Raw genomic sequence first — 14,643 nt, forward strand, 5'->3', positions numbered from 1 at the left:
TCTGCATTTGTTTCACTTTTCATGCCTGTGCCTAGGACAACTTTTACAGTGTGAATTTAGCATGTGTTGCTTTTCTGATGCATTGGTGAGCATGTTGTTGGTAAACAAAACCTGCTTTTATGAGATTGCTCTGGGAAGGTCCTGCTTCTACTGAGCTGTGGCATTGAGTCTGGGAGCACTTGAAGGAGCACTTCTCTGCCTAAAGTCAGGGTGATACTGGGAAGTAGCTACTAGGAGGCTTCTTGCTCCAAAAGTTTGAACCACTTATTTGGCTAAGTTCTCCTGCTGGTGTGTGTTGCCAGCTTGCAGCAAGAGCAGCCAGATGGCTCTTTGTGTCTGGGTTTTGTGTAATCTGAGAGGCAGCTCTGTTGGTCTGGTTAGAGGCTAACCTCAGGAAACCTGGTCTTGGTATCTACTTCTTGATTCCTAAGCTGGCTATCAGTAAAGTGAGTCTCTTAGAGTGACAGTAATTACTTGTAATGGACACTAGTGCCATGAGAATTGGACTGGGACCCCTGAACTAACCTTGCACAAGCCAGAAGCAGTAACAGGACATTTCAGGGTAGTGTCCCAGTGAGGCCCAGCTCCATGGAACCCCATCCTACAGCATCTCCTCCTCGTGCACACTGTCAAGAGCCTGCCTGCTCTCTGAAGTGAGAACCTTCTCTGGAGTTGCACTGCAGCAATGAGACAATAATGGAGCAAGGACAGAGAGAAAACATTCTCTTTTTGCACAGATGAATAGTAATGGAAAGAGGGTTTCACTGAGTACCTAAGAGATTTCTGTAGGGAAATGTCACTGACCTAATCAGAAGTCACTTATCTCCCTTACCTTTTCTTCCTTCTCCCAGCTTGGTACATTCTTCCTGCTGTATGATGTGGCAGAGTCATCCCAGGGTTATAGAATCATAGAGTAGAATCAACAAGGTTGGAAAAGACCTCAAAGATCATCATAGTATCATAGAATCAGTCAGGGTTGGAAGGGACCACAAGGATCATCTAGTTCCAACCCCCCTGCCATGGGCAGGGACACCCCACACCAGATCAGCCTGGCCAGAGCCTCATCCAGCCTGGCCTTAAACACCTCCAGGGACAGGGCCCCAACCACCTCCCTGGACAACCCACTCCAGGGCTTCACCACTCTCATGGTGAAGAACTTCCTCCTCACCTCCAGCCTCAATCTCCCCACCTCCAGCTTCATTCCATTCCCCCTAGTCCTATCACTCCCTGAGATCCTGAGCAGTCCCTCCCCAGCCTTCCTGTAGCCCCCTTCAGATACTGGAAGGCCACAAGAAGGTCTCCTGGGAGCCTTCTTTTCTCCAGACTGAACAGCCCCAACTCCTTCAGTCTGTCCTCATAGGAGAGGTGCTCCAGCCCTCTGCTCATCCTCGTGACCCTTCTCTGGACACCTTCCAGCACCTCCAGATCCCTCTTGTAATAGGGGCTCCAGAACTGGACACAGTACTCCAGGTGGGGTCTCACCAGAGCTGAGTAGAGGAGGAGAATCACCTCCCTCGACCTGCTGGCCACACTTCTCCTGATGCAGCCCAGGATCTGATTGGCTTTGTGGGCTGCAAGTGCACACTGAGAGCTCCTGTTGAGCTTCTTGTGCACCAGCACCCCCAAGTCTCTCTCCTCAGGGCTGCTTTCCAGCCAGTCACTGCCCAGCCTGGATTTGTGCCTGGGATTGCCTCGACCCAGATGCAGGACCCTGCACTTGCTCTTATTGAACCTCATGAGGTTGGCTTGTGCCCATCAAGTCCAACCTGTCACCCAAGACCTCATGCCTACTAGACCATGGCACCAAGTGCCACGTCCAGTCCCCTCTTGAACACATATTGCAGCACCACTGCCCGGCTTTCCTGCTCAGAACTGTGCAGGAGGCTGGGGTGCTGTGGAAAGGAACACCACTTCTCAATTCTTTTTTTCACCTTTTGAATTAATGCAGCTCTCTTCACTATCCAAACAGTGAAAGTAAACCTGAATCTCTGACCTTGCAAGGCTCTAAATAAGAACAAATAAAGACAGACTTGTACACTGCCAGGCAAGTTCTTGCATAGTATATTTAGGCTATTGCCTGAGTATGACAGGCGAGCAATGGTATTAAGCTGCTTGGAGAGAATGGGTTTAGGCTTTTGCTGGTCCTTTTGCCCATTTGCAAGGTAGAAACACCCACTCCCCCATAGCTGCAGCAGAGGAAGACATCTCTATCAGTTTTATGTGATGGTTGACCATTTGCCACCTCTTATCTGTGGTCTTCTTTGAAAGATGAAAATCAGGCAGAGGTGAGCTGACTGTGGTATGAGGCTAGCTGTGCAGTTCCTGAGTACAGGCAGCCTTGGGTATTGAGTTTGTTGTGGGCTTGCAGAACAGCTTGCTAGCATTGGTGCTTTGCTCTTGATTCAGGGAAGTTGCATGAGGAGAAATAACCACCCAGAGAGAGAAGATGGGAAAGTTTTCTATGAACAACGCAATCAGGTTGTGCCTGGCCTGATTCTTGCTTAGCTGCAGGGCTCCAAGTACTGCATCTCAGCCCCACTGTTTATGCACCACTACTGTCTGTGCCTTGGAGATGAGCAGCACCCAAAGATGGCAGCAAATAAGATGAGAGCAATGAAAACAAGACAGAAGATGCTAATCACCAGTAGCCCTCCAAGAGCCCAGTCACTTCTTGTGATCAGTCTCTTTAGGTCTTCGAGAGCTGAGGATGCCTCTTGTACTGATGACATGCTGGCTTCCACCCTGCTGGAGGTAGACAAGAACAATGTCAGATGTGGGTGCATCCTCCCTGTGCTTTGAGCCTCAGTCCTGAAACAAACACAGGCCTGCTTGCTGCCTCTGCCTGCAGGCATCCCTCTTCCAAAGGGGGAGAAATGGAGGCATGAATGCAGGAAAAAAAGGCAATTGAGACCAGTTCCCAGTCAGACCTACAGATGTAAAGAGGAAAGCTTCTGGCTTCATGAGATTTTTGGCAGTTGAGATTTATTTTAATCATAGTTTATCAATATATTATATAATACAGTGTCTCTTCCAGTATGTTCAGTATGAACCCTTCATCTCTGTCAACTCTCCACCCTATACATGAAAGGGGGAGAACTTGCTTAATACCATTGGGAAAAAATCCCTCTGAAGGAGCTGGGCACTTAAACTCTGAGTTATTTAAACACAAACTGAAAACCCCAAACACCCCCCCCCCCAACAATAAGCAAAGGTCTTCACAGACAAGTTGTTGCTCCATAAGGCTTACAACAGTCTAGCAAAAAATATCTCCCATCAACAGAGCTTGCTGTAGTCACACTTTCTGTTACTCTGCAGTAGAAGCTCAGGGTTTCCTCCCATGAAGTACTTTGGTTCAGCAGTAATTTGAGTTGGGATCTCCATGGGTTCTACACATTTGCTCTTTCACTGGTACTTTGCATAATGACTTGGCTATTGGCTTTCTAAAGAGCATCCAGTATCTCTTTGCAAGCATCTTGTGGTTTTATTGCAGCTTCCTTGCTTCCCAAGGGAAAAGGATTATTTCTCCTGCTTTCTCTCAAATAGGACTGTACAGATGTGATAGAGGAAGAGATCTTGGTTATTTCTGACAATTTGTTGGCCCTTCTGTCTGTATCCTTAATGCTGTAAGGAAAAGGTTAGTCATGAAGAGCGTGTTTCATCCTCAGCAAGTCACATCTCACTAGGAGCACAGCAAAAACTCACTCTTCAGTGTGCTGAAGTTTTTGTTTCTTTCTCAGCAGGCAAATATATTCAGTTCATGAGTTGTTTCCTGGAATGATGGCAGATCATCAACAGGGATCCAGGACATGAAAGCTCTTCTGGAGAGCTTCCTTCACCTTTAGGAAGGAGGCACCCAGAATCTAGATCTGTATATCCACAGGCAGCAGCCCTGTGTACAGCCTAGAAAGTTCCTGTCCCTTTGGCTAATCCCAGGTAATCTCCTGAAATAATTGAGCTGGGTGTGATTTTATAAATACCTGAAGCTGTTGTGGATGCTGCTTCTGGTTCCTCCTGTGCACCCTCTTCAAGAGATCCTGGTGGTGAGGGACCCCCTTAGCGCTGCTGTTGACTTACAGAGCTAGGGTGCCTGTTTGTACTGCAGTAAATGATTAACAGCTGACTTTCCTGCAAAGGTGTGGCTAATCTAATCCAAGGCCTTGAGTCTACCTCAAAAAACCTAGTTCAGCTGTCACTCATTTCTTCCTCTCCATGGCTTTATCCACTGGTGTACCTGCTGAAAGTGGTGGTGGAGAGCAGAGAGCTTTGTTTCCTGGATCCTGACTGGAAGTGTGTTGTGAGCTCTGTTAGGAGACTGCCATATCTAAAATGAGACTCTGAGCAAGACTGCCCTCCAGTCCAAACTTCACCATGACAGTTGAGGTGGATTAAATTCGTCACAGAGCCTCACACTGCTGATAGCTGCAATAAAACTGACTGCTGGTTGTGTTCCTGACTGAAGAAGAGCAGAGGGATGGTGCTGGAGAGAGGCAGGAGGGGGAAAAGGAGGAAAGCATGGCGTGTGAGACTGCATCTGTGTAAAAGGAAACTTGGTTGTCACAAGCCAAGCAAATCACTTTGAAAGCAGAGGGATGATGTTACAGAACAGAAGCTATTCCATTAAGTCATCAGTAGACCTTCCACCACTTCTGCTGGAGGCTTTGGCCTCGCTTTGGTCTCTGGAGAGGAGCTGTTTCAACACTTGTATCATCAAGACTGAAGTCTCTGTATTCCCCTGCAATTCCTGCTCTCTCAGGCTTTCACAGAAGTGGCTGTATTTGAAGCAGTCTTGCCTTAGTCTCTGCTCTTCTGAATCTCCCTCTTTGAAACAGGCAGATCCTCCCCTTTTTGAAAGAGAAGATCCATCCTCACTAGTGCTCAGGGCACTCCAGGTCCCTTTCTGTGGTTAATGATTGATGCCAAACCCACAAAAGCTTGTGTGAGTGCTGAGCAGGGACCCAGAGACTGGCAGGTTTCTAGTCAACAAAAACTGAAGAGCTGCAGTAAGCTGGGATGTACTGGACATCTTTCAGACCAACCTAATCTGTTGCATGCAAGAGGGCAGCAGACTCTGCCCAGCCCAGGCAAGCAGTTGGCATACCCAAAGGAATAAACTGAGCAGAAATAGTCCAGCTGAGTGCAATGGCACAAATTGGTACAAAGCAGAACATTAGGCATTTGCAGAAATCCCTTGAGGGACCCCTCCTCTGCATGGTGGCTGCTCCTCTGCTTCTTCCACCTGCCTTCTCTAGGGAACTGCTTCATTTTCTCTCCATTTTTAAAACACTGCTGTGTTGATTCTGTTTCTAATTCAGGAACTTAGAGTGGCAGAGATAAGCCAGGAGCCACTTCTCCTGTCCTCTTCGCTGGTATCTGTCAGTGGTTTAACTTGTAGCACTACTGGGAGTTGTGTAGCTTTTCCTGTTGAGATAAGGCCTGGCAGCTTGTTCCTGGTGACAGCAACCTGTCAGTCGTTGGTATGTTTCCAGCCTGCTGAGCTTCCTCCTGACTGTTAGCACAGCCTGGTTCCATGCTGCTGAGCCGTTTCTGAATGGGACTCTGTTAAGTCCTGTAGCTGGCACCGTCTGGCACGGGCCAGGAGAGAAAAGGAGCTCTGTCCTTTCACAGCTCTCGTGGTTTAGATACAGAAACATCTGTTGAGTCTGTCTGCTGCAAGGGAGACTTTCTATGGCACCTTGATTGCCACATGTCTGTAAGAAGAAGAAGCAAAGACATATCTGAGAGAGAGGTCAGTGGGATGCATCTGTGAATGTGGATCCGAGTGAACTGATGCCGCACTGGAGCTTAACCTTCCCCAGCACGCTGTGGGGGAGTGAAAGCTCTGGGGCAGCTTAGTCAAGGCCAGAGTCTTGTTAGTCTTGGAGTAACTGTGCAAGACCAGCTCACACTGGAGCAGTCATCTGTTGGCAGTTGTCAGGTTAGGGCTTAGATATTTCCTTTCCAAGGGACATCCTCATCTTCTGCTGGAGAGCTTTCTTTTGTTGATTCAAAAGTGACATTGGTAGTCTGAGGGTTATCTTTTTTCATCTGATTTTTTTAGACTATTCTCTGTGCAGCTGCCTTTGGCTACATTCTAGCACATCTGTCTTCTTTGCAAAAAAAATCAAGTGCCTTAAATGCCCAGTAAACTACTGCTGTCATGTGCTTTTTACTAATCTGGGGGCAGGCATCAGAGAAAAGAGGTTTCTTCACAAAGCTTTCCATTTTTTGTGTCCTTTCTGATGTGTGCAGAATATTTTCAAGCTCTCCAGCTAGATGGTGGCTCTGGTAGGTACATGTGTTAAGCCCTTTGACTCCTCTACACCTCTCAGTTGGGATGCAAGGGTAGAAGATGACTTCTCTACATGCATGTAGCTTTTAATGTCTTCTCATAAACGTGGCTGGTTTCATACATGGGGCCCCCAGCCCAGTGGCTGACAGTTAGGTGCAGCATGATGCTCTTCTGCTTGGCTGTCCCTGTTGTGAAAGTCACAGCCTGGGCCATAGCCTTGTGCTCACATAAATCCCTTCCTGAAGTTCACTGAGGTGTAAACCAAACATACACAGTGGCTGCAGCATGGAAAAGGGATTTATTTGCACTTGGTAACTTCAGCCGTCCAGCCCTTTCTTGGCTCTGCTTTGTCTCAGTGCCTGCATCGCTCCTCTGAAGTGCCTCTGTGCATCCTCATGAACATACCTTAGGCATAATGCTTGTGCCCACTAAAATGAACTGCATACAGTGCAGGGAGCCAGGCACAAGTCCCTCAGGTCAGGACAGGGATTTGTTCATCTCTGTAGCTCCTGTGCTCTGTAAGGACCATTCACCTGCAATAAGCAGAAGAGCAGAACCATGCAGGGAGCACTTTTAGCAGCAGAATGATTCAATTAAGCTGTAACTTGGTGAGTTTCTCCCTTTAGCCTTCATCTTTCTGCTTACAAAGGGTATTGCACTTGATCTGATTTTTTTTTTTTTCTCTTTGGCAATTTCCCATCATTGTGATGTTGATGAAATAAAGCAGGGAGCGTTTGCTGCCAGCTGCACTCAGAGCCTCAGCTGGCATGCCTGGGTCAGGAGGTCCATGACTTGTTTTCAGCAGACATCTCACCTAAGCATGTCCATGACAGGTGGCTTTTGAAAGAGCAGGTTTGGGCTCAGTCCAAAATGTGCTGGCCACATGGACCTCCCAGTCATGTTGGTGGGCCTTGTTAGCACCCAGCACCATCCTTCTGGATTAGCCATTTGTGAAGAGAGCACCTGGCAGTGTGCGTGTTCTCTGCTTTGGTCTGTGGCTCCATGCTCACAAAAGGAATCCTCAGCTGGCCCAGTGGCAGGGCTGTCATTGGGCAAGCATAGAATGTCTGTTTGCTCAGCAGCACGTGTCCATGACCCCCCACCCCATCCCAGAAGAGGGAGACAGTGATGGTAAAGTAGCATTACCTCTCTGGGCACCCCACAGAGCCCAGCAGCGGCTGTCACAGAAAGGAGGGATTCCATGCTGTGATTTCTGGTCCTCTGAGTCATACTAATTAACACTGTTATTGCCATTTCCAGTGAGCTAGTGTAGAAGGTCATTCTGACAGGACTGAGTCATGGTGTCCACACATGTCCTTGATATGTCCCTGGTAGTAGGCTGTGTCACCTCTTCATGGATGGGCAGCTGGGCGGACTTGGGTCTTCCTACGCCTGTGGTCGGCACGTCCATCGCAGCCACAGCAGCTGTAGCAGCAGCAGCTGCAGGCAATGACCATGAGCAGCAGAACAGTAACTGGAAGGAGAAGTGAAGGATAGTCATAGAATCATAGAACAATTAAGGTCGGAGAAGACCTCTAAGGTCATCAAGTCCAAACTTCCACCCAACACCAGAACCACCTTCACAACTATCTGCCATGCTTCCCAACATAGGAACAGTCCTAGCAGGGCAACTCTTATGTCTTCTGCAAGTTGTGAGTGAGCAAAGCCTGGTTTCTTGATGACCTTTTCCTGTTTTGATCCCCATCCTCCTCCTAAGTTCCTGCCCCCTTGTATTAGTTATCCATTTAACCTGGACAATCATTACTGAACACTTCATGATCTTAAGAGCTATGTACCAAACCACAGGGGGGGTATATCTTCACCTGCATAATAGGCTATTATGTCAGAGATGACATGCAGTAACTAAGAGCTGTGTGCCTGGCAAGGATGGAGATCCAGCTCTCTCCATAGCTGTGTCAGAAGCAACTCAAGAGGATCTGGTTAGTCAGACTGGCAGCTGCCAGTCTCAGGAGTGTGTGCAGTGTACTCTTTAATGAGGACACATGCTCAGGACTGGGCTGGCTTTAGTCTTTCTTCTGGATCTGGCTTGCAAAAATAGACACTTCAAATGCAGGGGTTTGCTTCCCCAAGCAGTGAGCTGACTGACTGTTCTACACTAGGCATGATGGTTGGTGTGGGGAGGGAGGTGTAGTTTGTCTGGAATAGAAGAGGCTGACATGTTTGATCCTGCAGAACATGCACAAGTGTGTGAACGTGCATGTGTGTGTGTGTGTGCATGTGGGCCTTGGAAGTCTGGAGCTGGGCTGCCAGGTTAAGGGACCAGGAACCAGCTGTAGGTAAGAAAAACACAAAGCAGCAGGTGTGCCCTTCTGAATTCCAGCCCAGGGAGGAGTGTCCAGGCTGGATACACACCCTTCCTTTTGGCTGGGAGCAAAGTGTGCCTCTGAGGGGGAGGGCCTGCCTTCCTTCCTGCTCCTTTTCCCATACTCTAAACAAACTTCACCCCCTTGGTCCAGCTGCTGTTTGTTATTCCTTCCATGCCATCCCACAGAGCAGCAAAAGGGATCTTGCCATTAACCAGAAGAGCATAAATAGGCTCATCTGAAGCATCCTGGCTTGCACTGAAGTAAACACAGGGATGAAACTCCGTCTCAGCCTTCAGGTGTCTTCTGTGGCTAGGAGATGCCCTGATACCACTTACTGTAAACTCTCTTCTACACATGAAAACATTGCAGCAGCTCTGGCTGGGTTAAAACACTGTTGTTAAAAGTCATGGTTAAATATGAGAGCATTGGAGAAAGCTGTGCTGTTACCTGCCGTGCTCTGCAGGTAAGCAGAGATACACACTGAGCATTAAAAGCTAGACCAAGGAATCAAACTTGGGCCTCTGAGCACAGCTTGGAGCTGCCTATAACAGCCAACAAAGACTGTGGAGCAAGCTGCCCCTGTAGAAGAGAAGAGATGTTCTGACAGCCCCTCTGCCTCCACCAAGCACTCACCAATAAAGAGAAGAACCACACAAAAGGACACAATCTCCACCGGGTCAGCCTTCGGCAGTCTCTGGAGCTTAAGGAGAAGCTTTTCACCAATGGTTTGCAATTCCTTCAGAAAGCCTTCAGAAGACATTCTGGCTCAACCTTTCCAGGCTTTAAGCTGTAGAAGAACCAAACACAGAATGAGTCTTTTCACTGACTAATGCTAGGAAGCTGCCAACCTTCTTATAGAGGTGGTGATCACAAGAAAACAAGTTTGTCTGGTCTCAGTCCTTGCTCCCAGTAGCTAAGGTGGAGGACTATTAATTGTCTGCGTGTTTTGGCACTGTTTTAATTTCAAAATCTGGCTTTGTGGGTGCTTTTGTCAGCTGCACTGTTTAGCAAAGGCAAAAGAGTGTTTCTTCTAAAGGGACAGGCACAGAGTTAAAATTGGACAGTGCCTGCCCTCTTGGCTTTCACCCAGTGCAAGGATCATTTATTCAGTTGTGTTAACTTGTCTTCCAAAATGAAATTCAGTTCTAATTGGACTTGAGTTCCAGGTGCTGAACTCCAGTGATAGCACAGTTTTCAGTTATTTGTTACTGACTCCCTTGAAGACTTCTTCCTCTTTCATCTACAAACAGCCCCTTCCAAAACCAGGTCACTTACTGCAACACCTCACTACCCACAGGAGTATTTTTATCAATCAGTTTTACTATGTGGTGACAGAGAAAACTAAGATCTGTGTTTCCTGGGGACACCTGGATCCTTTTCAGGCTCTCACAGATGAATGCAAGTGGTGCATGGTAAGGTAAATGGAGCTTTTTTTTCCTCTTAAGTCGTTGTTCTAATGAAGCAGTGTATGAATTGAACAGTGAATGTCTACCCATCACTGCTGGTGATCAGCAAAGCAAAAGCCCCTGGATCTGTTGGGGAGATATCACAGGTTGCATTGGGTTGGAAATGATGCTCAAAGGTCATCTTGCCCAACCCCCTTGCAGTCAGCAGGACAACTCCAACTAAATCAGGCTGCCCAGGGCCCCATCAAGTCTGATCTTGAGTGTCTTCAGGGATGGGGCCTCAGTCACATCTCTGGGCAACCTGTTCTAGTATTTCACTGTGCAGAACTTCCTCCTTTTGTCCAACCTAAATGTATCTTGCTCCAATTTCAAATTATTGCCTCTTGTCCTATCACCACAGGCCCTTCTAAACAGTTCCTCCCCAGCCTTCCTGTAGGTCCCCTTCAGATATGGAAATGTAGCTATAAGGACTTCCTGGAGCCAGTCCCAAATCGTTCAGCCTGTCTTCGTAGGAAAGGTGCTCCAGCCCTCTGATCATCTTTGTGGCCCTCCTCTGGATCAGCTCCAGCAGATCTCTTGTGTTGGGGACCCCAGAGCTGGACACAGCACTCCAGGTGAGGTCTCAGCAGAGTGGCAGAATCCCCTCTCTTGACCGGCAGGTCATGCTCCTTTGATGCAGCCCAGGATGCCATTGGCTTTCTGGGCTGCAAGTGCCCATTGTTGCCTCATGTTCAGCTTCTCATCCACTGTCACCCCTAAGTCCTTTTCTGCATCATCCCCCAGCCTGTATGGATATCAAGAGATCTCCCTTGTGGAGCTAACCCCTTCTGCCCTGCTTCCACCTTCTTTATTCTCAGAAGGAATGATCACCATGAAGTGTTGTTACTGAAACCATCATTAGTCCAGTCAAAGTTAGGCACCTCAGTTTTCCCACCAATATTTGCTGTTCTTTTGCCCTGTCAGCAGGATTTTGGAAGATACTGGGGAAAAAAAAAAACACCCTAAACAAACCCAAACAAGCAAAAAAAATCCACCACCCAGGCTTGCATGAGAGCTGGGGAAGTTCCAGTTCTGCTGGAATAGGATATTGTTGAGTTTCACCTAAACTAAGTGTTTTATGGACAGGTCAGTATTTGGGTGAATTGTAGCTCATAGGTCATTATTCTACCAGGATGTACTAGCTTGTGTGTGTGTGTTGTCAAAGTCAACACTGGGTTTTATGGGCCTTGGAACAGTGTAATTTAATATCCTAGTCTTGGTGATAACACAGAGCCAAGTGGCCAGGACAATGCAGGGGAAGCCAGCTCGTTCATTACTGCACATCTGGCTTGGTTACTCAAACAAATGGATGCTTGCAGTTCAGTTTTTCTAAACACACTGAGGACAGGGAGGCCTTGGCTGCTTGGGTGCATGCTGGGCTTGAAGGCGACAGAGGCCAAGTCAAATTACATTCCCTATGTTTATGCAGTTCAAAAAAAAAGGAGTTTCTTTGTTCTTAAAAGTCCAAGATAAGGCCTGAAAAATAGCAAGCAGCTGGTTTCCTAGGGCTCTGGGTGGATGGAAAAATCTGCATCCACAGAAAGACCTCTGTACAACTTCAGCTTAGCAGGGAGGCAGAGCTGTGGCCTTTGAGCTGAGAAGGTCACTTTTGAGACTAGGATTAAATAGTTCTTTCCAGATGACTGCTGTAGCAGAAACTGCTGCTTTCTCCTTTGCAGAGTGCTGCAGGACTGTGTCAGCAGCAGGTCTCCAGCCCTGTTTCCATTCCAAGAGATGGCAGTGCAGGCAGAGGTGAAGTGATTTGTTTTCTGCTCTTGGCTCCAGAAGGAAAAAAACTTTCCTTTTTTTTTCTCCCCAAAATAAGTATTTCTGGCTCTAACATTCTGAAAATGTTTCTTCCTTTTGGGGGTGTTTCTGCTTGCCCAGAAGCTCTCCTAGCAAGGGATCTGCTCTAACCTTTCATACCATGCTTTGGGCTGCACCAGGTGCAGCAAGCAGAGGAGCCAGCTTCTGAAGTGTGGGTGTGCGGCGTGAAACTACTGAGTAGAACGGTGAAACTCCACGTGGAGTAGCAAAGTGCCCAGCCTGAAATGATAAGAGCTTATCCTCTCAGTACTAGACATTCCTCTGCCCCCCAGTACCTAATCTGCAGCTATGTGAAGGAGTTTTTATTCTCAAGCTTGCCAGGAATGTTGCTTGTTTACCTTGGTTTGAACTTCTCCAGGGACGAGGGTCGATGGTGGCGGTGCGGTCTCTAACCTAGTCGTGAGGAAGCAAGCGTTTTTCTGCTTGACTGCACTTCTGTCTGCACTCTGGTTCCACAGGCTCTCACTGCTTTGGGGTTTCTGCTTGTGGAGCAGAAGGGTAAAGAATAAATCACTTCTTTGAAAAAAGAAAAAAGCCAAAACTCACCAAGAAAGTGATTTCTGTTCATGGAGCAACCTTCTGTGCTGCTCGTGACGCAAAGCCTTTGGTCAGGACTAGTTCTGATTGTGATCTTCTTTCTGATTGATTTCAGCAGAACCAAGATCTTATCTTAGAGATTGGCATAAGGCTGAGGCTGGTGCTGGGTGACTTGAGCAAGCTGGCTTCTGTGTCTGCTCATGTACAGCAGATGACTGACACATTCCAGAGCACAGCTGTTAGAATGAGTTCCTCATTTTTAATTGTCCTGTGTTCAGGTAAGCTCCCAGTCACCAACAGCAAGTAAAGGCCAGGTGGTGCAGGATATCTGAAGCAGTAACTGTAATGATTATTCTTAGAGAAGGCAAGTCTGGAGAGATTTGAAATTCAAGGTTGGTAGGTCTTAACTGATGATTTACTTTCTCAAACTGGAGTCCTCTTTTAGAGCCTACAACAGCCACCCAAGTTGGTACCTTACAGATGCTGCTGGGTTTGGAGCAAGCAATAATTGTCTGTCAGTGCTTTTCTCAGTTGGGAGTTTTTCCTTGCTCATTGTTCTTCCTCAAAACCACATCCACTGAGGATGAGAACCCTCCAGAGCAGAGGAGATAATGGCTGTTGTGGCAGCAAAGCTGATGGAACTCATGGAAGCAATGCTGAATGACCACAGTGCAATGTAGTCTTTGTAATGTGTCAGTCTAAGGGGGTGAACTTTTGCTCCATAGCTTTGGGTAGAGATCATGTGAAGTGAGAATAAGAGTGAGGAGAGGTAAGAGCAGAAACTCACAGGGAAGACAGAAAGAAAGTGAGTACAGTGGTCATGGCTTGTGATAGGCAGTGTGGAAGATCCTGCTGGGCTGGGGTGGCAGTCTGAAATTTGTGGTTTCAGCTGTTTCCTCTTCTGGTTGTTCTTCAAAAAATAACTCCTCTAACTGGTGTTACCAGTGGGACAGGATCATCAATTCTTTCACCCTCCTCTGTGTTACAAGGCCTGGCAGGGGAAGGAATAAAACAAATCTCATTTGGGTGTATTTGGTTTTAAGCATCTGCCATGTGTGCTATGTGTTGTCTGCCTTGGCTGGAAAGAGGGAGCACAGAGGCATGCCTGACATCTGAGGTGTTGCTGCTCAACTCCCAGGATTAGATGACCCTCTAAAACCAAAGTATGCCCTACATTTAGGGCTTCTGTAGCATTAGATTCCCAGAAAGTGCTTGTGCTTGTTTTTTAATACAGCTTCATCTTGCTGTGCCCACTGAATAAAGCTGTGAAAATTGCTGTAATGGCACTGAGATGATCCTTCTGAACTGTTTTAATGGGTTTATGCCATGCTGAAGCACTCAGAAGTTGGCTGCTCAGCCCTTCTGAGCCATTAAAAAGCCTCAATCTAGACATTCAAGAGAAAAGCCTTGGTCAGGCTTTCTTTGTACAGAGAACTGGCTGTGTGTGGTAGCTTCCAGGCTTCAAGCAAGAAAAAGAGCTTTGGCATGACCCACATCCCAAGGAGGGGTCCCACATGCCTCTGTCTGCCTTAAGCTACTCCAGTTCTTGTATTTTGAAATGGATGGAGATTGATCAGGTTTGGTTTGGTCTGACATTGGTTTGGAGAGCTGGAGCCTATCTGTGTGTCTACACAGGTGCATCAGAAGTCAAACTGTAGGGAGTGGATGATCTTAAACTGACTGCTGAGGAATGAGACACTTGTTTATCCATAGTCCTGGTGGCATTCGAGCCGCTTATTTCAGTGCAAATGACATGAATTTGGGTTTGTGGTTTAGCCCCAGGACTGGAAATTAAGTAAGTGCAGGCAGTCTTCCTGGCCTGCCAGTGATGTTACTGGTGGTATGACTTTGGATAAGTCATCCCATCCCTCTGCTGGGTGACTTCATCTCTGCAAAACATGGAACCACCCTCAGCGGTTGATTTGCTAATTGTTGTGTGTCCAGGTCTCTAATGTGCTCTGAACTCTTTACATAGAATAAGTCCCTGGCTCTGTTGCAGTTACAAACTGCAATGGCTTTTGCTTGCCAAGTGCTTGTTACACTTCAGTCACTGAGCCTGATGAGGATGAAAGTAGGTGAAAGCATGGCTTCCACTCATGGTTGCTCCTTAGTCATGCTCTACAGGGGTTATTTCTCTTGATGGGACCTCCTGATCTGCTGCTTCTCCTCTGTGAATTTTTGGCCGTGTGGGTTTGTTGCTACAGTAATCTAAAAGAAG

General features: G+C 47.3%; 2 protein-coding genes across 13 annotated transcripts in view; one reads left to right on the forward strand and one right to left on the reverse strand.

The window, feature by feature from the left end:
* The window catches only part of SMIM5 (small integral membrane protein 5), a 43,047-nt gene that overhangs the window by 24,054 nt on the left and 4,350 nt on the right, over positions 1-14,643 (reverse strand). The window contains exons 2-5 of one of the 6 annotated variants that reach the window (XM_068151531.1): positions 12,227-12,367; positions 9,250-9,403; positions 7,436-7,763; positions 2,050-2,742 (exon numbers count right to left, since the gene is read on the reverse strand). In XM_068151531.1, coding sequence (XP_068007632.1) covers positions 7,642-7,763; positions 9,250-9,376 — 249 coding nt within the window. In that variant the 5' untranslated portion in view covers positions 9,377-9,403; positions 12,227-12,367 and the 3' untranslated portion in view covers positions 2,050-2,742; positions 7,436-7,641. Of the gene's footprint in view, positions 1-2,049; positions 2,746-3,977; positions 7,764-9,249; positions 9,404-12,226; positions 12,368-12,434; positions 12,689-14,643 lie in introns of those variants that run through there. The other 5 variants (XM_068151530.1, XM_068151527.1, XM_068151529.1 and 2 more) reach the window with 5 other exon arrangements.
* Positions 1-14,643, forward strand: part of RECQL5 (RecQ like helicase 5) — a 54,754-nt gene that overhangs the window by 8,244 nt on the left and 31,867 nt on the right. The window lies entirely within an intron of this gene.

This window comes from Melanerpes formicivorus, unplaced genomic scaffold (assembly GCF_026170545.1).
Source record: "Melanerpes formicivorus ecotype bairdi unplaced genomic scaffold, bMelFor1.0.p_v2 SCAF_21, whole genome shotgun sequence".
Taxonomy (NCBI): Eukaryota; Metazoa; Chordata; class Aves; order Piciformes; family Picidae; genus Melanerpes; species Melanerpes formicivorus.